Raw genomic sequence first — 26,361 nt, 5'->3', positions numbered from 1 at the left:
TCTCCATATTTCATAGTATTCTTTTTCATAATCGTCTTACTCTGATTGCATTTTGTTTTAATAAAATGAAAATATCGGAAAACCGGTGGTGTATTGTGTCTAACTTTACAGAGCATTGTGTTTTGATCCAACCCATAAAGCGTCCCGGCGTGAAAATATGCTCAGGAATTGTCGTTCCGCTGTGTAAAAATGTATTCCCAGCAGGAGTTTATTGGTGATAATTCACTGTTTCACTTTACTGTGACCTATTAAAAACAAAGAGTTAGAAAAGAATAATAAAAAGGATATTTATTTTTAATAGGCAAAAATGTATCTTTGTTCAAGCAATAATACATGGTGTTATCATTATTTCAAATAGATTTTAAATTCCATTATTTATGGAATATTACATTATTGCTTATATGTCCATTTTGAATTTAAATTGCTGGATTAATAAATTCATTTGTAAACAAAGTTATTCATGCCTATATCTATTATACAATGCTATTTTTCTCTGACATTTTCTTTTAATTTTTTAGTTTCCTTTACACTTGTGGTCCATATGATAATAGGTACCCACATGCCGTTATTATTATTATTATTATTATTATTATTATTTTTATTATTATTATTGTCGTTGTTGTTATTAACACTATTTCTGTTTGTTGATTCCGTTTATGGCAGTTTCCTTTGTATCAAAAGACTTCGCTTCCCATCGTGCACCTCGCAGGGCGAGAGAGCTTCCTTGTCAAGATGGCGGCTCCCTTGACACTACTTTTGATTTTAGCCGTTACAATACGTGCAGCTCTGTATAGATCCAGTTTAGTGGACTTAATTGCGGAGAGAGTGGAGGTGGTATCTCCGTTAAACGCCTGGAAAAGAGGTAAGCGGGGGTTTAGCGCCTTTCTTGGGACAGTTTTCTCGCTGAAACTCCGCTCCGGTTGCTTCTCCAGCCTCGGCGCTGTTACCCGGTAAAACTGAGTGAGGTCGATAACGCCAAACCGGTTTAGCTACAAAAACCTGGCTTTGCAGTCCACCTTTAGAAACCTCACTGACACTGTATTGAGGGGAATATGTCAGCTTCGTTGTGATTTCTGTCGTTGAAGATTTGAATTGGTTTTGACTCACATTTCTGCTTCATTCTGTTTTGCTTCTGGATCAAAGATGCTCGTGCAGCGGTCATCAAGAGAGCACCGAGTCTTTACCGGTGTTACACTCAATTCTGTGACCCATCACATTCTGTGACCCAAATATATGTACCGGCAAATAGGACAACCTACCTTTCCTAACACTGAAAATTCAATTCAGGCCAGAGCATCTTACTGGAGTACTGACACGTTGAGACGGTTTATAGTGTCTCTGTCCAGGTTTAATGAAATTACTCATGCATGATAAATATCTGGGCTGATAATGGGACATTTATATTATTATTTATTATTCCGATAATGAAATTATAGTTGATAAATATTGATTATAATTTTACATATTATGTCGCAGCATTTGATTTGATACATTTTTGAGCAATATAAATAATAAGAGTGTGTGAGGGAGTTATGAATTGAAGCAAATCCAAAATGCAGTAGTAATTATTGATTACAATTTTTTGACTGATTTTAACTGTTATATCCAGAACCGGAGACATATAGATGGTGTGTGAATTAGATGGAAACACCGCAACTCTTCATGAATTGTTCATTAGGCAGTTCTAACAGGAAGTTGCATCACAGTAGTGAAGCTCTGCAGCCAGTGCAGTAAGAGAAGGGAAACATGATGACACAACATCCCAAAGATGAATAACTGTCTGTCTGTGATCTGGTGTGTGTTTGTTTGTTTTTGTTTGCAGTTGTTGAAGGTTTGGCTCTGCTTGACTTAGGAGTCTCACCGTACTCTGGAGATGTTTTCCATGAGGTGAGAGATGCACAGATGCACAGATGCACACGCACGTATTGATTACCAAGGGTGTTATTTCCACTGGAACTTGGGAGGGGAGAAATTTCGCCTATTTTTGTCTTCCTAACTTTTATTGTGTTGAGTTGATTTACTCTTCAAAACATCTCCAAACACCACACCGAAAGAAGAGAGGAGTTAATAAAAATACTGATAAGCTAATCTTCTTACTTTCACAAGACGTTCATCGTCGGTCCAAGCAAAGAAGTCTCTGGTCTTGCTTTTCATCATTGGTGTTCATAGTATTTTCTGCAACTGAGCAACTAACCATAGATTAGACAGTCTACTTCCTGTTTACACCAGCACACGCATGTCCCGTGTTTGTGGTGGCAGGTTAAAGGCAGATGCCGTTTTCTTTACTGCTTTTGTTGGTTTCTTGTATCAGGGTTTGTATGGGTGCTGGAAATCCTTGAAAACACTTCAGTTTAGCCAATTAAACCAGTATCCACAGATAATTAATCAGAAGTCTAGTCCTCATTTGACATTGTTTTGTTTGATGGAGCCATTCATCGAATAAAGAAACTTAAAACTTCAATGAGAAAAACAAAGAAAATGTGAAAAAAAGAAGAAAATTAGAAAAACATGTTTTTTGTATCTGATCAATTATTAATGTTATTCAATTCGTTGTTTGTTAGCATTTTCAACTATTGTTTAAGGAAAATGGCTATATAGGAAGCCAAGTCTACTTACAGACGTGACACATTTTGAATATTTTAATTTTGATAATAGCACAATATGTCACAATGACATCTGATTTAACGTGATGAAGAAGTGAAATAATATTTTTTTGGTATAAAAATGTCATTTACCACCACTGTAAGGTGCTGGAAAAGTTTGAAAAGTGCTTGAATTTGACTTTGGAAACGGTGTATGAACCCTGTTGTAAGTCAAACTCAGAGGAAGTGACATCACATCATAGGTAGGACAGTATCAGTCTGCAGAAACTCTCCTAACCCTTTGACCAGATTAAATGTGTGTGAACACACAGGTACTACACACACACACCCTCAAAAAGCAGTCTCTACCTGTGGAGACCTCAGGTTTTTTTTTTTTTTTTTGTCAAAGACGAGAAACATGCACAAATGTTTAAATAAAAATTTTATTGTCCTAAATCTCTGCACGTGTTTGTTCTCTGAATGTCTGTTTCTTTCCTCCTCAGACTCCTCTCATCATTTACCTCTTTCACTTTGTGGTGGACTACGCAGAGATAACATTCATGGTGAGCGCGAAGACGAGAAACGTCTTTTATTAGAGTCTGTTTCATGTATTTATACGGCCCACAAGAAATGACATTCTTTGGCTGAATGTTTCCAGCAGGGAATGAAAACCAACAGTCATTTGTCTTCTGAGCTGCAATAAAATGACATTTTAAGCATTTGGGTTTAAAAAAAAACAATAACAGAATGAGATGCTAATGCTTCAGATTTTCTCTGGTGAATATACGGGAGGATTTTCTGTGACGTGAGTGATGATGGGAAAACTCAGCAGTCTGCGCTGCAACACTTTAATTCAAACTGCTTCCTCTGTGAAAAGAAATGTCTGCCTCCACTGATTTGGAAAGAAAGTATATAGGTGTTTTTTATTTTTAAATATTATCATATTTCAGAGGCTCGGCTGCTCATTCTCTGTCTTTCTGTCTGTGTAGTTAGCAGATGTGATCACTGCTGTGGCTCTCTACATGGCAGTGAAGGACTACAACAAACAAGTGGTAAGAAAACAGTAAAGTGTCTGCCAAAGTGCGGAGGAAATAAACTAAAATATTTGGACTTTAAAGGGAAATTCCACTACTTTTCAACCTGATATGCCAGGTTAAAAAATACCGTATTTTAACTTGAAGTTAAAAGGCAAAAACTCACAGCACTGTAAACGAATTAAAGCAGAACATGACAGTGATATGATGACATGGACAATGTATGATTATTTATTTCAACTACATTGTTAGTCCAACCACCCAACGAGAAATATTTTACAGCTATAATTTTGTTTCACTGCTGCATGGCATGGAGTTTTGATCAATAAATTATACTGTTTTTACATATAAGCCATGGATTTATTTAAATATTATCAAAATCACAATATCCCAATCACAGACGCTGTAGTTTTTTGATGAATATGATAAAATAGCATTATGATGAAGTGCTGTGAAGCTGCAGAGACAGTCCTGACATACAGATCTTGTTCTGCAGATGTAAGAAAACATGTTCAGGGTTCAACAATCTGGATGGTCTGAAGTACATCTGATAAACTTACTTGTCCAACTGGGCAAGTGGTAAAAAAGAATAAAACTATTCAACTATTTTGATAATCAAGTTTTAAAAAAAGTTATTTTTTCAGGCAAAATGGCAGCCTCTCACATATGGAGGATTTCCTGCTTTCCTGCTAAACTGAATGTATTTTATAGACCAATATGTTTTATGGACATTGCAGCGAGGGATGTTCATGATTAGTTATTAATCAAATAATTACTGTCAAGAGTTTAACCAGTAAAACATATTAATTAATAATTAAACAGTAGTCTAGGAATGGCGGTACTTGTACCTCATTTGACTTTTTTTTTTTTCCTGCAGAGCCAGTTGTTTAATAGGGTTTAACTTAGAATAAGGAAAAAATGACGAAAAAAATCAAGAAAATTAGGGGAAAAAAGACAAAGAAAAATGTGTGTTTTGCATCTTATTAATCATTGGTGAAGGAGAACTTTAGTCTTTGTTGTTATTTAATAACAGCTAATATATGTATTTGTACAGGGCCAAGTAAATATTGACTTCAGGCAAGTAGATTTCTGATGTCGTAGATGTCAGACGAGTGAAAAAATAAATATTTTAATATTTTCTTTAGGTTAAAATTAAAATGATCATTCATTCATACTAATCATTTATCATATTTCAATTGCAAAAGGAAATATATATTTTTTCTGTACTGTGCAGCTGTATTTATTATTAGAAAATCAAACTTTGACGTTCATTGTGTTATTTGGTGTGTTGTATTGTAGACGTGTTTGTAGCGACATGTTTGATGTTCTGTTTTAGTTCAGGAAGCAGAAATTTGCCTTGGAGGCGGACCGCTACCCCCTCGACTGTCTGGAGCTCATCAGAAGCCCCAAAGAAATGTACTACATCCCTCTGAAAGTAGCCATGTTGTAAGTAACACACACACACACACACACACACACACACACACACTTCCCAGAGTGCATTTTAACCAGGCGTCTGTTGAGATGGTCACTGTCTCAGATCAGGTGTCCATAGTGATTCTCAGATTCCTCCTGTGACTCGGTGAGAGACTTCCTGCGCTCTGATGGTGATGAGGCAGGTTGGACCAGAGACGAATCAGACATGTCAACAGTCATGGAGTCACTGAACACCTTGTAGACGATATCTTACTGGAATCATGAAAAATACTTGATTTTAAACATAATCTGGTGTCTCATTGACACAATCACTCATGTAAACCAAAAATCTTTACATATTTTACAAATGAAATGATTCTGTCGTTACGTTGTCATTCACAGTTAGATAAATCCTCCGTTGATATGAACAGCTGATAAAATAAACAGAGTTACATTATCCATTGATTACTGTGGGTGGAAAGGGATTCTGTTAACTTTATTTTTCACCTTTGCATTTATAATAATTTAAACGTGGTGATTAAGATCAGAGTCTGGAAAGTTTTGCTTTAGATACCTTGAAAGTGCTTGAATTTTGCTGTCAAAAAAACTGTACAACCCTGTTAGCGCATTGACATTAGCATGTAGCAGAAAGCACCGCTGCTTTATGTAAGATATGAAATAAAAACTAATTAATGTTTTATTGTAACCTCAAAGGTCATGAAGGGAATACAAAAGACTTTTAAAAAGTAGCTTGTTGGAAAATCATCCACATCTTGGTGCGCAGAAGTATCAGAGAAGTCTTCATGTAGTTTTACCATCACATTGTTTCTTCTTCTCTCACAGTTACCTGTTGAACCCGTTCACCATCCTGTCCTGCATCGCCAAGTCGACCTGCGGTCTGAACAACGCTGTCATCGCCCTCTTTTTCCTCTCCACAATAAAGGGTAAATTCTATTATACAAACATTTTTGGATCAGTAACTTCAATTTCTACCTCAGTGAGACATGACTGTTTTCTGTTTGTTTTTCTGTTCTGTTTTTAAAAGTAATACATCAGGTTTTATTTTAAAAAAGAAAGAATTTTGCTTTGACTGTCTGAAACATTTAATGTTTTAGTTTTGAGGCATTTTGCAGAAGCAGCAATAAAAACATGAGGTGATTATTTGATTTGAGTAATTTGTTGTTTGTGTTGCAGGAAATATGTTGCTGAGTGCCATTTTTCTGTCCTTGGCCACGTACCAATCCATCTATCCTCTCACTCTGTGCGCTCCAGCGGTGCTCTATCTGATGCAGGTATGTTTACGTCGCTCCTCCATCATAACCTTTGTCTGTCTCCCTTTCTACTGCTGCCCTTTTTGTCCTCTACCATTCATTTCCAAAACCCTTCTCATAGTTTCTCTCTGCCTTTCTTTAAATGTTTGAGTATAACTTCCTGGATTTATGCCTTTGATTGACGCCTCTCCGTGTGTCTGTTTCTCCTTCCCCAGCGTCAGTACATCCCCGTGAACTTCCGGCGGGTCAGCTTCTGGTGGTTCATCGCGCAGTATGCCTTCATATACCTCGGCAGCCTGTTCGTCATCGTCTGTCTGTCCTTTTTCCTGCTTGGCTCGTGGGACTACCTGCCGTCTGTCTACGGCTTCATGTGAGTGATGAAATGAAAGCTTTAATCAAAGTTGAAAGGTTCCCTGTGGAGTTTTTGACCTTTAGTAGTGTTACGGAGCAGGTTTTTTTAATTATGAGTGGGTCACTGTGTTGTTTGTCTCATGCACGGGGACACACAAACCTGTGTGTTACACAATCCTGCCAATGGATTCACTCCATTCTTACTGATCTGAAGGTGGCTGTATTGTGCCTTTTGTGTTTAAAACAGAAAATTGGCTGTTTAAAAGTCAGCATATTGTATTTATTTCTCAAATGTCCATAAAGGTCTTTACACACAGGTTACAGGTTTGAAAAATATTATAATTTGCAGTTGCATGAAAAAAAAAGGTGTCTGGTGTGCAAAGGCGTTTGGACAGTCCAGCTGTCGTCCTGCTGTGACTGTGTGTTTTCTCTCCCTTCCAGTCTCTCAGTACCCGACCTGACGCCCAACATCGGCCTCTTCTGGTATTTCTTCGCCGAGATGTTTGAACATTTCCGCCTCTTCTTCCTCTGCGTTTTCCAGATCAACGTATTCTTCTACACCATCCCTCTGTCCATCAAACTCAAGTGAGTCCTCTGCTCTCCTCTCACACCATCTGTCCTTTCAAAGTTAATGCAATTAAGAGGCTAAATTCTTTAAAAATATATACTGTATGTGTTTGTTTCAGGGAGCACCCGGTGTTTCTGATCTTCATGCAGTTAGCTGTGATCTCCATCTTTAAGTCTTACCCCACCGTGGGAGACATCGCTCTCTACCTGGCCTTCCTTCCTGTCTGGAGTCACCTGCACAGATGTGAGTGCAGATGTTGTATATTAATCATCACATTAAGACATTAAAACTCAACAACTCTTCAGCAGTAGTCATTATGTTTTCACCTGGAAGTTAACATGCCAACATTTAACTAGTGATGTCAGAGTAAAACCATCTCTGTCCTGGTTTCACTTCCTGTTCAGTCTTGAGGAACATCTTCCTGGTGTCCTGCGTCCTGCTGGCCTGTTCGGCTCTGTTCCCCGTCCTCTGGCACCTCTGGATCTACGCCGGCAGCGCCAACTCCAACTTCTACTACGCCATAACGCTGCTGTTCAACGTGGCACAGGTAGGACAGACTGGACTGACATTAAAGACATCTGTCTTTGTCATGGGGATGAATATTTTCTCTCAAGTGTGTTTTATTTTGGAGAATATTACAGTAACTGCACATAGCCAGAGAGAAACCACAGCAAAGCACCGTAACTTTAATTTAAAGTCACATATCAAGTTAACCAATTTAGCTTGGGTCTCACTTTTTGTTTTTTAAATTAAAATCAGTTATTAGAGAGTGAAATTACTCTAAATTTCTTTTCTAAATCATATAATGAGGGATTAATCAGTGTTTTAATATGTATCTCCCCTCAGATTCTGCTGGTGTCGGATTATTTTTACGCTTTCTTGAGGAGGGAGCACCATCTCACCTATGGACTCTATCTGAAGAGGAAAGATGGCTCTGAGGCTACGCTGGTTCTTAAATAAAACACACACCACCTGGCTGACAGCCTCTACCAGGAAGGAGGACCCGCTCGAGGTCTCACTTCTCCTCGCTCACAGGGAACAAACAACAAACTGAGGAGGATAAAAGACTGTCAGAGCCACACTGGTCCTCAGATGAAACATTAGCACACATGCAGGAAGTGTGTCTGGTACGACGCCACATGCAAACTGCAAGTCACAACATAACACATGACTGAGAGGGAGTGATGTAGAGATCAGGCTCCTGCTGTGTGAAACAAACGAACAACAACTGAACATCTGTTTATCCTCTTTTCACTCTTTCCTCTGGAGCGCTCTTATTCTGAAGCCTCACTGTACCCGGATGCCTGTGAGGGTGGATTTTATTTTGAAGCCTTCTTTCTCCTGACCGCCACTCTAGAAGAATTTTATTTTGACACTGTTTATTCTGCAGCTCCATCCTGGACAGCTTTTATTTTGAAGAAGCAACGCTCACACAGCTTCACACAGGGTTTTTTTTTGCCACACTGGAGGGGCTTTTATTGTGAAGCCTTGTTCCTCGCGCTGATTTGATCATTTCTGATATCCAGCTCTCCCGTTGTCTTTATGTTGTTTTGTGTTTACCTGATTATATATGTGTTAAAACTGGTATCTGTAGTGGCAGGAAGTGGAAAACTTTTTTAAGGTTTGTCTGGGAGCCTAAAATGTCAGTTTATTTCTCAGTTTCTTTTTCTCACCATTTTCTTCCTGTTTGCCTTTCACCGTTTTAACAGTCTGCTCTTTAATGAACAAATTCCAGATTATCAGTGTTGCATCTCATCTTGAGTGAAAACTAGTCAAACAAACCAACACTAACCTCATCATGAAACAAAAAACTCAAAGGGTAACTCTTAATTTTATATTTTCTAACCTTGACCCTATTTCCTCATGTTTTTGTGTCAATGTATGTCCAGTGGAAGTGCTGAAGAAGTAGAAGATTGTTATTTAACTGTCTGACAGCATCAAGGAAAGGATCCCTGCAAAGACAGACCTTTTTTAAAAGAGTAAGATCCTTTTTATTTAGCCAGAAACAGCTGATTTATCACTCTGGCTGAAGCCACCAGACTCCATTTACAGAAACAGTCATTTTATCATCCTCAGCGTCATTCAAAAAAGCAATATACAACTCACTTAAACCATCTTGGCTTATTGAATTAAAGGTTTATTTCAAACAAATCAGAGTGGGTGATTGTTGGAACAGTGGAAAAACAAAACAAGACAGTTTTGGTGAGGTTTATTTTGTTTCTGCCGTGTTTGAATTAAGTGTGTTTTACAAGGATAAAAATATATCCTAAATATAAATGGAGTTTGGTGACTTTGGCAAGAGCAATAAAACAGCTGTTTTACTCTTTAACGCAAAGGTCTGTCTCAGTAGGGGTCACTTCCATAATATTTTTTGGACATTTAAAATAATCTGAGCCAGTCAGTGGCAAAAACAAGCATTTTTAGTTGCCCAAATTTCCCATAAAAATGACAAAGCAGCCCATTTAGCGGCTGGTAGCTGCAGCAGTCTCACTCAATACTGGACCAGTTTGAGAAATTGTTGTCAGAAGAACATGTGAAAATAGGGTCCAGGTTGAAAAGTACAGAATTTACCCTTTAATAGCTTCAGCTGCCTAAAAACAACAAAGGTGTTTGTCTAAAAGAAGTTACTGATAGCGATCACTAAACCCCTGATAGTTCCAGTCACCGCCTGACTGAGAGCACGTCTGACAGAGACAACAGTGAATGTTTCAACAACTGAAGTGCTTAAATTCAGGGTCTGTGGGGAGCAGAAACCTGCGTCGTCCTTTGTGTTTTCCGTGTGTCAAAATTACAGCTTCATAAATTTTAATATCCGGCTTTCACAAAGGACACGATTTCCAGCTAATAATCAAGTTTGGACTCATAAATGTGCCACTAAATGAGTCACTAACAGATAAAGCTTTTTCTCTATTTCTGCATGCAAGTTAATATGATGAACTTATTGTGAAATTTAACATTTAAAATTAATCCTTCCTTTTACGTGGGCCTATCAAAGTGTGTCACAGTTCTGGACCTGGGGTTACTCTTCTCATCTCTCATGTAAAGGACTAGTTCAGCGTTTTGGGAAGTGTGTTTATTTGCTTTCTTTCTGAGAGTTAGATGAGAAGATCACCATCACTCTCATGTCTGCACAGTAAATATGAAGCTGCAGACAGTTATCTTAGCTTAGCATAAAGGCCAGTAACCTCCTGGATTCTCCACTGATTGTATTTTGTCAATCAGTGAGTTTTAGAGGTGCCGGTAGTTGTATTTTGCACAGAGCCAGGCTAACTGTTTCCCCTCTGTTTCCAGTATTTATGCTAAGCTAACTGGCTGCAGGCTGTAGCTTCATATTTAACAGACAGATATGAGAGTAGTATCAGAGCTGCAACGATTAACTGATTATGAATCAGTTATTAAATTAATCAACAATTATTTCAATAATCGGTTTGAAAAAAAAGTCCAAACTTTCTAATTTTAACTTCACAGATGTGAATATTTTCTGGTTTCTTTAGTTCTCTGTGACAAACTGAATATCTTTGGTTTGTTGACAAAACAACACACCTGAGGATGCCACCTCGTGCTCTGGGAAACACCGATCACCAACTAATCAGTTAATCAAGGAAAATAATCAACAGATTAATCGACAATGAAAATTACTTGCAGCCGCAGTATAAATCTTCTCTTCTAACTGCCAGAAAGCAAATTACTTTTTTTTTCTTTCAAAATGTAAAACTTTAAATATAGGACTTAAAAGATGACATGAAACATCACAGTGTGTCCCAAATCCATACTACACACTAACTGTACGTGTTATGTGCTACATGCTATCATGGTTTACTGTTTTAGCTGCTAGTTTACAAAAAGTCGACATGCTTTACGATTTTATTCTAACAACAAACGTCTCACTGCCAGTTAAACTTAAGAAAGAAAACATCTTTCTTAAGATTTAATACTTCACTGATTGTTTTGTTCTCCTCCTGTGCTCCTCCAAACCCACCTAAAAATAATCAATAAGAATAATTTTACTGCTTTACTTCACCTCAGATGTTTTTTCCTTTCGTTGTATGGCTGTCTCCCTGCCACCAAACCCCTTTGACAAAAGCAGTAATTTTACGGTGGGACTTGCTGGTCTACTGCTGCCACCATCTGTTAGTTTGTTTGTGTTATTGTGTGACTTTGGTGTTTTAAAAGGTTAGTTTTGATTTACCAAAGTCACACAAAGAATAGGAACTATCCCTTTAATGTAGTCACATTTATATTATGGTCACACTACATACTTTCTTTGAATTAGTGTAGTGTGGATTTGGGACAAACCACTGCTCATTTTTTTTTCTCTTTCTAGTTTATCATCTTCCTCTTTAATTTGGATTTCTTAAAACTTCGACTGTAATGAAGAATTTAATGCTAACAAAACATTTGTGCCTGTAGTAGAAGCTACTGACACACATCTAGATTTAAGTAACACCCTTAAAATAAGCCTTAAAACAGCCTCAGAAGTGTCGGGACACTGATACAAAGATTGATCTCCTGTTTTTCATGTTTTATTTTATATTATGAAGTCTACAGATGAATGTTTTTGTTTAATAATTGGTTTCTGCTGGCCGGCCTGCGAAAATAATGACATAAGCAACGAATTTCACCAAAAGAACAATAGTTACTGAAATAATTTTAACATCAGCGACTAAACATGAGCAAAAACATGTATTATTTAAACTGGTTTTCATGTGAAATGACAGTTGTGCTTTTTAAATGACTCATCTGTTTGAGCAGGTCGACAGTCGCCATTTTGATACCAATGAGTGAAAATTAATTTGTGATATTTATTTATTTGCTGCACTAAAAAACTTTGCAAAGAGATTTAATTTCTTTTCTTTGATTTTTTTTTCAATTTCCGTAATAAAGAGGAGGAGCTCTTGTCTTGTTTTGATACTGTATAAATGAATGTTTTGTTCTGCTGAAGCTATTAAGATGCAGGGTTTGGAAGGGATGATGTTATGTTTGATGAATGAATGAACATGTTATAAATAGTGATTATTAAAATTTGAGGTGTTGGTTTCATCTGTCTGTTTTTTAATTACAGGGGGCCCCGAAAGCTTCGTCTGCTCTGAGGTCCTCAAAATCAGATTTGCACATGTCAACTAAAATCATAATTTCAGGATTGGACCACCTTTTCCAAAGTGAAATTCAAGCACTTTTCAAGCATTTTCAAGCTTTTCCAGCACCTTGCAGCTCTGGTAAATGACATACTTACATAAAAAATATTTCCCCTCTTTATCACATTAAATCAGATTATTCTGCTACTATCAACCAAAATTATGTTTTGTGACAGATTTCTAAAGACTAGTGATAAATAAGAGGAAAACATGACAAAGTTTCGTGTTTCAAAATGTGTCACCTGTCTGCAAATAGACTTGGCTGCCTATCAGGGTTGTGAATTTTGTGCATTTTGCCTAACTGAGAGTTGAAAATGCTAACAATTGATTATTTGATCAATTGTTAGTTAATAAGATATAAAACACATTTTTTCTCTTTTTTCTCATTTTAAGTTTGCTTGTCCACTTAATGGCTCTGTGAGACAAAACAATGTCAGTTAGGTGCCATTAATGCCATTTCTAGACCATCAATTAACTTTTCAATAAATACATGTTTAATCAGTTAAATTCTCATTGGCAATTAATTAGTTACTAATTAATCATTAACTTTCTATAGAATCTGGCTCAGCAAATATCAGACTTATTTTATTTCTTTATCTAAAAAGTTAATTCAGTCAGTCATTTGAATTAGTGCTGAAGAAATGAAGCACCTGTACAAACCCTGCAATTTATCCAAAAGTCTGTATTCAAAACAGTTTTAAAAGATACATTGCTTTGTCTTCATTTAAAAATAATAGGCTACTCAGTAGGCCAGAGCTTTAAAATGAATCACTTATTCTTTTAGTGTGTGTTTTAGCGGGGTCAAGAGTCTTTTGTAAGATTTCTGAGGATTTATTGGCAGAATATGGCAGGAATGGAGTATTATATTCCTAAGTATGTTTTCGTTGGTGTATAATCACCTAAAAATAAGAATCATTGTGTTGTTTTTACTGTAGAATGAGCTGTTTAAATCTGCTCACGGTGTGGGTCCTCTTCCACAGAGGCCACCATGTTAAACTCCTTCAGATACAACATTGTGTCTTTTGTCACAGCCACACACTTGGAAGGGGAGGGTGAGGCCATTTCTCACTTTGTTGTTGTCCAGGTTTGTTTCCTGCAAGTCCAAGTCTTGAAAGTATTTATGCCCCTTGTTCACCATTCATCAAAACAGGAAGAGAAAATGTTTCTTAACCAATGAAATGATATATACAGTGGTACGCTTATTATTTATCAAATATAATTATTAATGTCATCATGAAGTTTTACACAGATACAAAGCCTGTATATTGGTCTTGAAATGGTTCATTAAAAAACAGGAGAAATACACATTTTGGGACATTGTGCATTTAATTTGTGGAAAGTTGTTTTAAATATATTTTTCCACTATATTTAGTTGAGTTCAGATTTATATCACTTCTCGCAGTCGTCCAGCAGATGGTGTTATTATTTTACTAGGCTAACGCTGGCCAAGCTCCGCCTATCTGACGTCCAGCCACGCCCACACGCAATACAGCCCCACTCCGTGTGTAGCAGACAGTTAATGCGGCCCCAGTTTCCCGGGAAAAATGTTACGTCAAAAACCTCGCCTCTCCTCCAACGCTCGAGGAAGGGTGAGGTTGTTTTGATTTACGGTCCGCCCCGCTGTCACTCACAGGCGTCACCGCCACAGCGGCTGAACGAACTTTCACTGAGGGTGTAACAAACCAAACGCACTCTACTATAAGCCTCCGCCCCTTTAGAACCGGCCGACCAATAAGAAGACCGAACGTCATTAGCGTAGTTGAATATTCATTATTTTTCGCGGGCTTTGAGTGTCACATGGACATTTCGCGCGAAAAGCGACTCACGGCAGGAAGGAGAAGAAGTTTCTGATCAAGAGGCTGAAAGAGACAGACACGGAACAATGGCGGTGAGTTAAAACCATTAAAAACATTTTAAAAATTAATATAATCAAGTTTTATGGTTCTGTTGAAGGAGGAAGAAGTTAAAATAAACAGAGGAACGTTTGTTGTTTGAGTTTTGTGCCGTTTATAAGTCTGACATTTGCACTTTTGCCTGGATCACAACAATGACAGAGAGACACAGTGTTGAAGCTTTGATCAGAAAACTGAATTAAAATGCTTTTAAAGTAAAATCTGCTCGGAATCGGTAATATAGTTTGTAATCAGGGGTTTAGACTCTCCTCATTATATAAGTATTAATCTGTTATTGATGATTTTTTTGTCTTCTGGCTGTTAAAGCAGACCTGCCATGTGGCTGTGCAGCTTTTTGTTACCTGCCAGTTTAACTAAAGATGAAGTTCCAGTTTACATGTCTGTAGATTAGACTTAGTTTTAAAATTAATCAAATAAAAACTAAATTGCAGACATTAGCGTTAGAGAATAACTGATAAGGTTCACATAACACCCTTTAAACTTAAACAATACTCTAGGTTTTCAGCAAAAATATGCCTTAATATAGAATAAAGCTTCCACATGTTGGATCATAATTCTCATTTAGTAAGTGATTAATTATAATTCTCTAGCCTTTATTTTATTTTTTACACTTTTTCTTTGTAACTGTGTTTTTCACCACATGGCCACCAGCTGCCAGTAAAGTCATTGTTTCTGAGGTCTGTGTCTGTTATGATTATTGTCATGGATGTAACATTTATCATCTATGATCATGTTAACAGCAGTAAAACAACTCAGAAGACACACAGCCTGGACACGTTAGAAACACTATTTTTGTGACTATGAATTCAACAGGTTGTGTTTGTGATGATTTTGTATCAGATCACTTGTGACAAGATTCAGTTTAGAGCTGCACAATAAACTGACAGACTCAATTACAATATGATCAAATGGAATTCACAGTTCACAGAAACTGTAATTTGTTGTTAAAATAAAATATGTGACATTATAATGAAGAACTGTAGAGCTGCAGAGATACTCCAGCAGCTCTAATTATCAGTACAAATAGTTGATACTGACAAAGTAAAATTATGTTGTTGTTGTCTTTTTATAAGGCGTCTTAACTTTAAATGCATTTATGACAAACGGTGGTATAACACCTACTCATGTCCTGAAATAATAAAATGAAAGTTCAGTTCAGTCTTCCCCACTCAGAATAACATTTTGTTTGCAGTATGGCAAAAACAGACACACCACAGCTGGCCTACACATCTGTAAAACACATTTAAAAAGGAAAATATCACAGATTAAAAAGAAATATCCTTTACTGTAGAAAGAATAATGCAAAATAACTGTTAATGCAATGAGTAAAATGAAATTACTGCAGGTAAAATTTCTGAGCTAAAAACAATAAGACAGCAATTTCTCTTTTTGTTCAGGAGAATGCAAATTAATTCATTTTTATACACATTAAAAGAAACGTTTAAATATCAGGATGTAAAAATAAACTGTTTTGTCTTTGCACATAAAAAAAATACAAGAATAAAATCCACAATAATGTGTGAATAAACAGCAAAACAGTGGATCTTTAAAAACCATCCAAATACAAAAAAATCAATAAAGAGCTGTGCAACATCAAGAAATGTTGAAATATTTTATAAATATACAAAATAAAAACATTAAAAAGCAAAAAAATGAGGAACAAAATACAATATATAGCAATAAATAAAAATGTCTGAGAATATAAGATCAAAAGAAAACAAGAACAGTACGTTCATACATGAATTCATGCAGCCAGTCAGGTAGATGTTGTGTAGTTGTTTTGAAATGCGAACATTCAGAGTCATTTGTTTTTATTTCGTTGTTGTCAGGATTCCTCTGAGTCGTACCACATGGCCACCAGCCCCAGCCGAGCCTCCAGGAGGGGAGACCTGACCTCCAGCCCCGGGCGAGACCTGCCGCCCTTCGAAGATGAGTCTGAGGGTCTGCTGGGGGAGGGGCCTCTGCCCGAGGAGGAAGACGGAGAGGGAGAGGAACTGATCGGGGACGGGATGGAGAGGTGAGGACGCATTTCAAACACAAGATTTTACTCTACGTCGGAAAGTCCTGGGACACGATGACGAGTCTTTTTCCTCGTTTCCGCTCAGGGATTACCGCGCCATCCCGGCTCTGGATCAGTACGAGGCGGAGGGTTTGGATCTGGATGACGAGGATCTGTCGGAGCTGTCGCCTGGAGCCCGGGCCGCCGCCGAGGAGGCCATGAGGAGGAGGGACAGGGAGCTGGGCGTCAGCGGCAGGCTGAGGAGAGGACTGCTCTACGGTGAGGAGTGAATATTGTTCAGTTAATGTCATCATTAACACGCTTACAGAGCTCATGCAGGAAGTCAAAGTACTCTAGCGACTTTATCCACGTGTTCTTAGATTCACTGTGTCATTTCTGATATCCATTGTGAATATCCAGACAGTGAAGACGAGGACGACGAGCGCCCTGCGGCTCGTAGAAGACGATTGGCTGAGCGTGCAGCAGAGGGTGTTGCAGAGGGCGAGGAAGAGGAAATGATCGAGAGCATCGAGAACCTGGAGGACATGAAGGTTGTAAAACTGCTGCTAGCTGCTAGTCATAAAGTCCAGACGTAATGATGCACTACAGCTCTTCCTGTTCCGAGCTGCTGTCGGCGGTCTGACCGTGTTTCTCCGCTCCGCAGGGTCACACTGTGAGGGAGTGGGTGTCCATGGCAGCTCCCAGGCTCGAGATCTACAACCGCTTCAAGAACTTCCTGCGGACCCACGTAGACGAAAATGGCCACAACGTCTTCAAGGAGAAGATCAGCGACATGTGCAAAGGTAGCTGCGCTTTCAACTCATGGTTTACAACAAACACAAATGTCTAAGTTAAATCTCTTTGTCACGCATGTTTAACTGACTTCTGTTTTTAAATTAATTCACTGTCCTTCCAGAGAATAAGGAGAGTCTAGTTGTAAACTATGAAGACCTCGCAGCCAGAGAGCACGTTCTGGCCTACTTCCTACCAGAGGCTCCCACTGAGATGTTGAAGGTGAGTGTAGTCGTGTTGTTTGGTCATAAAAACATCCCGTGTAGCTGCAGTTTTAATGTGTTAAGAAAAGTCTTATTTTAAAACAAAAATGTCCCTTGAAAACAAACGTCTCTGCGTCTGTTTCCCATCAGGTTTTTGATGAAGCAGCCAAAGAAGTTGTGTTGGCCATGTACCCGAAATACGACCGCATCGCTCACGAGATCCACGTCCGCATCTGCAACCTGCCGCTGGTCGAGGAGATTCGCTCGCTCAGGTAAGATTCTACTTTTGTCACTTCAGATATGTAGAACTTCCAACTGTTCACATTAGGATTACAGTGCTGGTCATGTAAGTTTTGATGCTGCTCAGTATTATTTTGTAACAGTATATCAATTAATTTATATCCATTGATTTAATTTGGGCGCTCGCTTGCTCAGGCGCAGCCTCACAGCATTTGAAGCCAAGGTTACGCCTCACTCTGGTGGAGATCTGATACACCACAAAGCAGTCAAACTGATCTATAATCCTGCCGCTCAGCTGCTGTAGCACAACAACAAATAATCTATCGACACAGGCAATACAGCTCAGAGTGGGGCTGAACAATTAATAGAACGTTTACCGTAATTGTAATATGGCCTACAGCAATTTTGAAATCACGGGAGGCACTGAGTGTTAAATGCAGAATGAGTGTCGTGCTGCAGAATGTCCTGGCCCACACATCATATTTTTAGACTTAAGAAAACATCTTTGTTTGACACAGATCCTTGCAAAAATCACACCACAACAATATGTTTTAAATGAAAATTAAGTATCAAGTCATAAGTTTACCACAGGCATTATTACGACTTGGTTGCTGGTGCTATTGCACGTGACAAACTCAACAATTCTGACATGACTTGAACGCAGCACTCGGTTTCTCTTTTTTTCCCTGCAGTGTGTTTCCTTATGCGAGTAGAGGATCGGAGGATTGATGTTGTCGTATGTTCAGCAGATTGTAAAACCCTCCGAGGCAAATGAGTAATTTATGGGTTATATAAATAAAACTGACTTCCTGCGCCCTGTAAACGCAAACACGGCATGAATCATGAGTTTGTGCTGAGAGCAGCGCAGACATCTGGATCAATAAGAGCAGATGGGATGATAAATAATGCATGTTTATGTGAAGTCCAGGGTCCACAAACCGTTCCACAAAAACACAACAAAGATCGAACCTGCTGCTTCAGCTAAAGATGAATGAAATCAAACAGTCACAGCTTTCTTTCTTTCTTTCTTTCTTTCTTTCTTTCTTTCTTTCTTCTTCTTCTTCTGTCCTCTTCAGGCAGCTCCACCTGAACCAGCTGATCCGGACCAGCGGCGTGGTGAGCAGCTGCACCGGCGTCTTGCCTCAGCTCGGCATGGTCAAGTACAACTGTAACAAGTGTAACTTCGTGCTGGGACCCTTCTTCCAGTCCCAGAACCAGGAGGTGAAGCCGGGCTCCTGTCCGGAGTGTCAGTCTCAGGGCCCCTTCGAGATCAACATGGAGGAGGTGAGAGGCCCCCCGAGTGCCGTGAAGGAGGAACATTTTGTTTATGATGATGAATTTATAAGTGAGGACGGAAAATTTGACCTCAGAAGAACTTTCATTTAAATGTTGACTCTTTGCTTTAAATATGAAAACATTATTTGCAAATGCTCACTGTTTCAGTGGCATTTTTCTATTTGAATGGTTCATCGGCTCACTTCTAAGGAACCAAATATGTCTCATCCTTAATTCACCGTGTTAGACGTGAAAAAGAGTCCATCTCTGCAGGTAGTTTTCCTCTCACTCCTCCTCACCCAGCTCACAGCACTCAGCTCTGGCTGGTTGGTTGAGCTCTGTGCTGCTGGATGAGAACACGTCACTCTGCAGACGGTTGCATTAGCAGAATAAAATGACAAATATCACCCCCCAAAAAAACTGCCTCCAAAAAACAACCAGTGATAGATTCAGTCTGGTAGGCAGTGTATTTGTACAAATATCCCAAACCCTAACTTGAATTTTGGCATCTATCAAATATGAGCAACATTTATAAATATTTTCATTTTTCATCCTGAATTTGTGAAAATGAGTCACTGGAATCATCTCCTCCCCCTGCAGACTGTGTACCAGAACTACCAGAGAATCACCATCCAGGAGAGTCCCGGTAAAGTAGCTGCCGGCCGCCTCCCTCGCTCCAAAGACGCCATCCTGCTGGCCGACCTGGTGGACAGCTGCAAGCCAGGAGACGAGATCGTGAGTGGAGTTCAACACTTTTCGAGATAAAACCCTTTTTGTCCTTGAAAACGTGAATTGAATGCAAAAAGTTAAAAATGTGATTTTGTGTGTCAGGAAGTGTTAGTAGTAGTTAAGTTAGTAACTCAGGGGTGCAATTTAGGCTGAACTTCTGCGTGTAATCTGTTACTAAATAAATAATTAACAAAACATAAATATAATTGTAACAAATTCTAATCTCTGCAAAACTCTTTTCAATCACAGTTCAGGACAAAATAAATAAATTTGGTGGTCGTCTTCAGTCTGCAGCTCATGGATTAACCTGAACACTTCTTTTGTTCTCAGGAACTGACGGGCATCTACCACAACAACTACGACGGCTCTTTGAACATGGCGAACGGCTTCCCGGTGTTTGCCACAGTGATCCTGGCCAATCACATCGCCCGCAGAGACGAGGGCGTCGCCGTGGCCGAGCTGACCGACGAGGATGTCAAGGCCATCGTCGCCCTGTCCAAGGATGAGCGCATTGGAGAGAGGGTGAGGAGTCACACTGAGGTTATTTATCCCCGGAGTGGTCGAATTAGGAAGAAACTTTTAAACTGCAGATAACTGTTGCCATAGATACCGAGGTCAAGTTTTTTTTTTTTCCTGTCAAAATATGTAAACAGTAAAAGAAAATAAGACTTTCTGTCAAAAGCCCTTTTTAAAATTAATAATAAACAAGATCTTTAAATGATTGATGGCAATCTGTCATCTGGACCAACAGCTGTGCAGATGTTTGCTAACTCACCTCTCTGTCGTGTCTGCAGATCTTTGCCAGCATGGCGCCGTCCATCTACGGTCACGAGGACATCAAGAGAGCCCTGGCCCTGTCGCTGTTCGGAGGAGAGCCCAAAAATCCCGGTAGGGCGAGTCGACAGCCAGCCTGAAGCAACAACAACAACAACAGCAGAAGTGAGTGTGTTTGTGTTACTCATCAGGTCTTCGCTCTGTCTCTCTTCAGGCGGGAAACACAAGGTGCGAGGAGACATCAACGTGCTGCTGTGCGGAGACCCGGGAACCGCCAAGTCCCAGTTCCTCAAGTACGTATCAACGACTAAGAATTTTAGGAATAAAGTAAATAATGTAAAATATACATGAGATGCATATTTGTATCTGACTTCCTGTTGGATTTTCCTCTGCAGGTACGTGGAGAAGGTGGCAAGTCGTGCGGTGTTCACCACAGGTCAGGGGGCCTCCGCTGTCGGTTTGACCGCCTACGTCCAGAGACACCCAGTGACCCGCGAGTGGACGCTGGAGGCCGGAGCGCTGGTGCTGGCTGACCGCGGGGTCTGTCTGATCGACGAGTTCGATAAGGTGAGACGAGACGTGACTGGATGTCAAACGCGCGCTGAGAGATGTTCATACTTTTCTGTCGTAATAGACAAACCCGTAACCGCGCTTTGTCCTCCAGATGAACGATGCAGACAGGACGAGCATCCACGAGGCCATGGAGCAGCAGAGCATCTCCATCTCGAAAGCCGGCATCGTCACCTCGCTGCAGGCCAGATGCACCGTCATCGCTGCTTCTAACCCCATCGGTGCGTAACACAGTATGGAATCTGTTCGTGAAAATCAGCCGAGGCTAATTTGTCAGCAATATTTTGCTATAAAATTAAGCTAAAATTATTGTTAATATTAGAGAACTGTTGAAGATCATGTCAGCATTCCTGCATGTTTATCTCACTGAATTTGATAGATTAAAGTCAAACCTTTCAGGCTGTTAGTTTCTATTCTTCTCAAAACGTTAAAGTCGACTTGCAAAGACTTGAAACCTGCTTGAGATGGTTAAAGCCTCACAGTAAAGATTGTGGTTTTACTTCGTACAAAGATTGTATCATTGCATTATAAAGTAATGTTGAAAGGTTTAGACAGAGTTGAAAAGGCCAGTATGGTGTGTTCAAGTGCAGTTATGAAGCTCTGACATCTGATTGTTGACAGCTGTCGGGTTAACAGTGAACTTTTTGAAAAGTTTAATGTGAATGTTGCAGATTTTCACATTTTCAATTTAAAGCGAAGCTGCACATTCTCACATCTGAGAGCTAGAACCTGTGAATCTTTGTTTGCAGATAAATTTTACGACTGATTTGCTGACTCAAATCTGGGAAGTCAAAAAATTCACCCGAGGACAAAGAAACTTATTTTCATCCAATTTTGCGTTCTTGTTGGTGCAAAAGATCCTCTACAGGCTCTGCTGCAGCCCTTAAAAGAGCTAAAGAACAGTGTGAAGTATGTCTAAATATGCAAGTAAAGATTTTAGGAGGTTGTTGGTGACGATGCGTTTCCTTTCAGAGCGTCATCTCTCTGTCTTTATTTCCTCGCAGGCGGCAGGTACGATCCCTCTCTGACCTTTGCTGACAACGTGGACCTAACCGAGCCCATTGTGTCTCGATTTGACGTCCTGTGTGTCGTCCGGGACACCGTCGACCCCGTGCAGGTAAACATACTTTTCTTTAACTTTACCTTAATAAATGATCCTATGCTGTATGTTAAAAAGAGCCTGATGCCCAGCTGATGTCTAATATTAATTATTTTTTTCTTGCATTTGTATGACTAATTAGGGAAATAAGTTTTAGTGTGTCTTGGATATATTTTTTTTTTAGTCCAGTCACCCTTTACTGTCAAGTTTTCCGCTATATAATAGATACTTATAATACTTCGGAATACCTGATGTATTTGCAGAAGTCCTTAAACGCCTCACAGACACACAAGCTAAATTGATCTTTTTTTTCCATCCAGGATGAGATGTTGGCTCGCTTTGTGGTCGGCTCTCACATCAAACATCACCCCAGCCACAAGGAAGGGGGCGTGGCCTTAGAGGAGATGGTTCTGCCCAACACATCTGACGTGCCGCCGATTCCCCAGGAGCTCATGAGGAAGTACATCATCTACGCCAAAGAGCGGGTACGAACACGCGTATCTTAATGTCCCCTCACAAATACGTGTTGTTTGCGCTGCCCACTTGTTTCTAAATGTATTAACTAAATATTGTGTTTGGTTTCACCCGTCTGTCTTTTTGAAACAAAGGCAACAAATCGTGAAGCTGATGAAATGAAAAGTTTTGCAGGTCTTTGATTCAGCAGAATGTGGAAAAACTTTTTGTTTTCTTGTGTGCAGGTTCATCCCAAACTGAACCAGATGGACCAGGACAAGGTGGCTCGTATCTACAGTGACCTCCGCAAAGAGTCGATGGTGAGACCGCCTGAACATTTCAGTGACGACATGTTTAGAAATCATCAGAAAATTTCAGAATCTGACAAATAATTCTACGAAAAGAAATGTAGGCAATCAGTTTCATAAGGTGTGTGACTGTCGTAGGGTTTCAGAGTTCTGGAGGAGGGTCTCAGATCAAGCATATTGTCTAAAACAGTTCATTATTTACCTGAAGTCCTGTTTCTTAATGACGGCTCCAACTTGGAACTCTGTGTCGAGCAGCGACGTCTCTCGTTAGCCGTCCTAATACAATTGTGCTCCATGTCCCCAAGATCCAGGGCAGATGGGACAGGAGGGATATGGGAGGGTGGAGAATCAGCTGCTCTCCATTTAGTCCCCGCCTCCAAATTAAAGACCATAGAGGAGCTCTGTTTCTAGATGTTTACCACACTCTTGCCTTCCTCTCTTAAAATAAAACAAAAACACATTAATGCAGCATTTTAAATACTGATTTAAAAAAATAATTAAACCATTTTGATTAAAAATTATCACAGTAACTTTTCATGTTAAAATTTCTGCCTCAGATATGGAGATTTCTCAGTTTTCTCCATTTATTATCATATTAATCCAAATATCTTTGGTTTCAGATTGACAAAATGGGACATTTAAAGACTTTGGACTTTGAAAAACTGGGATGGACATTTTTCACCAGAGTCCTAGATTAAATATGACACTTAACTTTAATCTTTGTTATGTGTTGTACTTTTGTACGTTACTTATCCTACTTCTGTTGTTGTTCTATTAGGTGCTGTTTTTTTAATGCATTTACTCCTTATACACTTTATATATTTCACTTATTTGATGCTCTATGGTTGTTTTTCTTATGTTACTGTAGCTTTTGGTCCAGAATTTCCTTCAGGATTAATAAAGTTCTGTCTTGTTTTATATTGATAACCACTCATAAATAAACCAAGTTGTACAGGGTCGAGTAAAACCTGACTTCAGTGAAGAAAATCAGTTGAACGCTGGAGGAGCTCTGATGGTCGTACTTTAAAAGTAGTGTGAAAAAGTGATTTGCTGCAGCTTTTAACGGCGGCTCAGACTGAATAATGAAAAATCACCCGTGTTGGTTTGATCTCACCAACAGGCCACAGGCAGCATCCCCATCACAGTTCGTCACATCGAGTCCATGATCCGCATGGCGGAGGCTCATGCCAAGATGCACCTGAGGGACTACGTGCTGGAGGATGATGTCAACATGGCCATCAGGGTCATGCTGGAGAGCTTCATCGACACGCAGAAGTTCAGCGTCATGAGGAGCATGAGGAAGGTGTGTGTGTGTGTGTGACTGCAGACTAATTCTCAGTTTAAATTCTTCCTGAGGTGATGTTTTGTTAAATCTTTTTTTTTTCCTGTGTTTCTGTCCAGACGTTTGCCCGTTACCTCGCCTTCCGCAGAGACAACAACGAGCTGCTGCTGTTCATCCTGAAGCAGCTGGTGGCCGAGCAGGTCACCTACCAGAGGAACCGATACGGAGTCCAGAACGACACCATCGAGATCCCAGAGAAAGACCTGCAGGATAAGGTAACCGTTAATGAAAGAGGGGAGATGAACGTGTTAAATAGTGCGTGTAAATATGATAACTGGGATGTTGTTAAAGTCTCTGTGAAACGGCTAACAAGCAGCTAGACGGGGACTTATCACAGACGGACAATAGGCTCGTTGGAGACGAACTGTCTCTCCCTTGGAAAGTAGACAAGACTGTGCGTCCACATCATGAGGTGGAGAGGAAAAGCTTGTGTCACTTGCAGTTCACTCCTTTATTAAGGACTATGACGGGCTGTCTGTGAGCTGGACATAGTTGTTTTGTGCTTTAATGGCGTTCTGCATTCAGTGCATTTCGAACATTTTATCAGACTGCTTTTTTATTGCTATTGATTTACGTTTATCACCGATATTTATCATTTTATCGCCCAGGACTACATATAAGTGACGTATAGTGCAAGACATGCATGATAAAAATTACTTGTAATTTTCAGAACAAAGTTTTTGTCCAAGTCTCTGCTGTCCTCTAAGAAATGAATCCAACCTCTGATCAACTCCTTTTTGTCTCCTCCTTTCTCTCATCGTCTCCTCGTCCTCCTCCAGGCGAGACAGATCAACATCCACAACCTGACGGCGTTCTACGACAGCGACCTCTTCCGCTCCAACAAGTTCAGCCACGACGGGAAGAAGAAACTCATCCTGCAGCAGTTCTAAACCTTCTCCTCCTCCTCCTCCTCCTCCTCCTCCTCCTCCTCCTCCTCCTCTGCTTCATGAACTCTTATTTCAAGACCCATAATGGGTCATCGGGGGAAAGAAAAAGTACTTGTTTCCACCATGTTGGACTCCAGAGTGAGACGTAGTTGTCTTTAGGTCTTAACTGATGGACCTGAAGGACTGTTTGTCAACATGTGTGAAGTTGTTCCTCTGGAGGAAGCAGGCGGTGGAAGAGATGCTGCAACAAACAGCAGAAAAACTCTGCAAACATGATTTTGTTGGAGCTTTAAATGCTGTTTGGAAAGAATTAAATTTTAAAAGTGGCAGCGGGGGAAAAAGGTGGCTGTATGTACAGAAGATCTTTTACATTAAATGGAGTGTTTCCAAAACTCTGAGTGGATGGTAAATTACAAGTAAACCAGACTCTTCAGATCTTTCAGCGTTCAGTCCACCCTGTTCTTCCTCCTGTGTTTTCTGTCTCTGCCCTCAGGTGGGGCCGATTTGTAAATAAAATGTACATGTTTATGTCCATGTTGTTGAAGAAAACAGGATTTATTGTTCCACTTAAACTCGTCTGTTCTTCTTGTTACCAGCTGTTGTTAAGATGGATAATATTTTATAGGCTCACTGACTTTTTTGTTTGTAAATGTAGCTGAAACTTAAGCCTCCATGTGTCAGATAATTAAAAAAAAAGTACTTAAAGATGTTAAAATAAAGAGTTTGATGTTTCTACTGTTGGAATTCACTTGATGTTGGATTGTAGGTCTGTTTTTGATAATAAACTGGTATTTGTTAAACACGTCTTTTGTCTGTTTCCTGTCCACGTCTCAGGCTGCTTCATTAATGAACTCTGTTATTAAACTCTGCAGAGTTGGAGCTCTTCAGTTTCTGCAGCCTGTGGTGTAAACTCACTGACTGTGCAGGGCGGCTCGCAGTAGATTAAACAGCTAAATGACTTCTCTGTAAGGTTGGTGATCGTAAAGCACAAGCTTTTAATCAACGATGGAAAGTAAAGTATTTTTAAGTACGCTTTTGAGGTCCTCATATCTGAGTATTTCCAATTTATGCCACTCTAGACTTCCACAGTCTCACTTCAGAGAAGCAGTAGGGAAGCATTTTATGCTTTTTTCTTTCTTTTTTTTTCCCCAGTTGCTTTTCAGTTTGAAAACTGGTCACTATTCACTTCCATTGTTCGGGAGATTCTGCAACACTGTTTTCCTGTGAAACTCTAGCAGAGTTTTTTTGGATTTGAAAAACAAAGCCCAACTTTCAATCAGCATGAGGGTGAGCAGATAATGACTGAATTTTCAGTTTAGAGTGAACTATCCCTTTATGGCCAGTTTGACTGCACTATGGTACAGCACAGAGATACATAAAAACATATTTTATTTTAATATATTTATCTTCAGAATATGCT

At 39.5% G+C, this 26,361-nt stretch overlaps 2 protein-coding genes across 2 annotated transcripts; both read left to right on the top strand.

Moving 5' to 3' along the window:
• The first annotated feature begins 716 nt into the window (after positions 1–716).
• pigu (phosphatidylinositol glycan anchor biosynthesis, class U) lies at positions 717–9,285 on the top strand. The gene is made up of 12 exons (XM_084740858.1): positions 717–862; positions 1,823–1,887; positions 3,086–3,145; positions 3,572–3,634; positions 4,953–5,062; positions 5,876–5,976; positions 6,227–6,324; positions 6,519–6,673; positions 7,096–7,239; positions 7,341–7,465; positions 7,627–7,769; positions 8,069–9,285. The coding sequence occupies exons 1-12, from the start codon at positions 733–735 to the stop codon at positions 8,180–8,182; spliced, it is 1,308 nt and encodes a 435-aa protein (XP_084596984.1). The 5' UTR covers positions 717–732; the 3' UTR covers positions 8,183–9,285.
• A 4,811-nt stretch (positions 9,286–14,096) lies between these two features.
• Positions 14,097–24,967, top strand: mcm2 (minichromosome maintenance complex component 2). The gene is made up of 20 exons (XM_084740845.1): positions 14,097–14,245; positions 16,100–16,287; positions 16,376–16,548; positions 16,690–16,820; positions 16,934–17,072; positions 17,186–17,283; positions 17,415–17,536; positions 18,581–18,788; positions 19,380–19,514; positions 19,839–20,030; positions 20,303–20,396; positions 20,497–20,575; positions 20,678–20,849; positions 20,947–21,073; positions 21,857–21,969; positions 22,272–22,436; positions 22,650–22,724; positions 23,833–24,015; positions 24,114–24,269; positions 24,834–24,967. The coding sequence occupies exons 1-20, from the start codon at positions 14,240–14,242 to the stop codon at positions 24,942–24,944; spliced, it is 2,667 nt and encodes an 888-aa protein (XP_084596971.1). The 5' UTR covers positions 14,097–14,239; the 3' UTR covers positions 24,945–24,967.
• Positions 24,968–26,361: the final 1,394 nt, after the last annotated feature.

This window comes from Lutjanus erythropterus, chromosome 2 (genome assembly GCF_056507025.1).
Source record: "Lutjanus erythropterus isolate fLutEry1 chromosome 2, fLutEry1.hap2, whole genome shotgun sequence".
Lineage (NCBI taxonomy): Eukaryota > Metazoa > Chordata > Actinopteri > Lutjaniformes > Lutjanidae > Lutjanus > Lutjanus erythropterus.
Note: the sequence above shows the minus strand (reverse complement) of the source record. Positions and strands in the feature narration are given on the sequence as shown.

Coding starts and splice junctions, on each gene's coding strand:
- pigu (XM_084740858.1), top strand. CDS start 733: ATGGCGGCTCCCTTGACACTACTTTTGATTTTAGCCGTTACAATACGT. Junction 3,146..3,571: donor ACGCAGAGATAACATTCATG/GTGAGCGCGAAG, acceptor CTGTCTGTGTAG/TTAGCAGATGTGATCACTGC. Junction 6,674..7,095: donor CCGTCTGTCTACGGCTTCAT/GTGAGTGATGAA, acceptor TCTCCCTTCCAG/TCTCTCAGTACCCGACCTGA.
- mcm2 (XM_084740845.1), top strand. Junction 16,549..16,689: donor GAGGAGAGGACTGCTCTACG/GTGAGGAGTGAA, acceptor GTGAATATCCAG/ACAGTGAAGACGAGGACGAC. Junction 24,270..24,833: donor AGAAAGACCTGCAGGATAAG/GTAACCGTTAAT, acceptor GTCCTCCTCCAG/GCGAGACAGATCAACATCCA.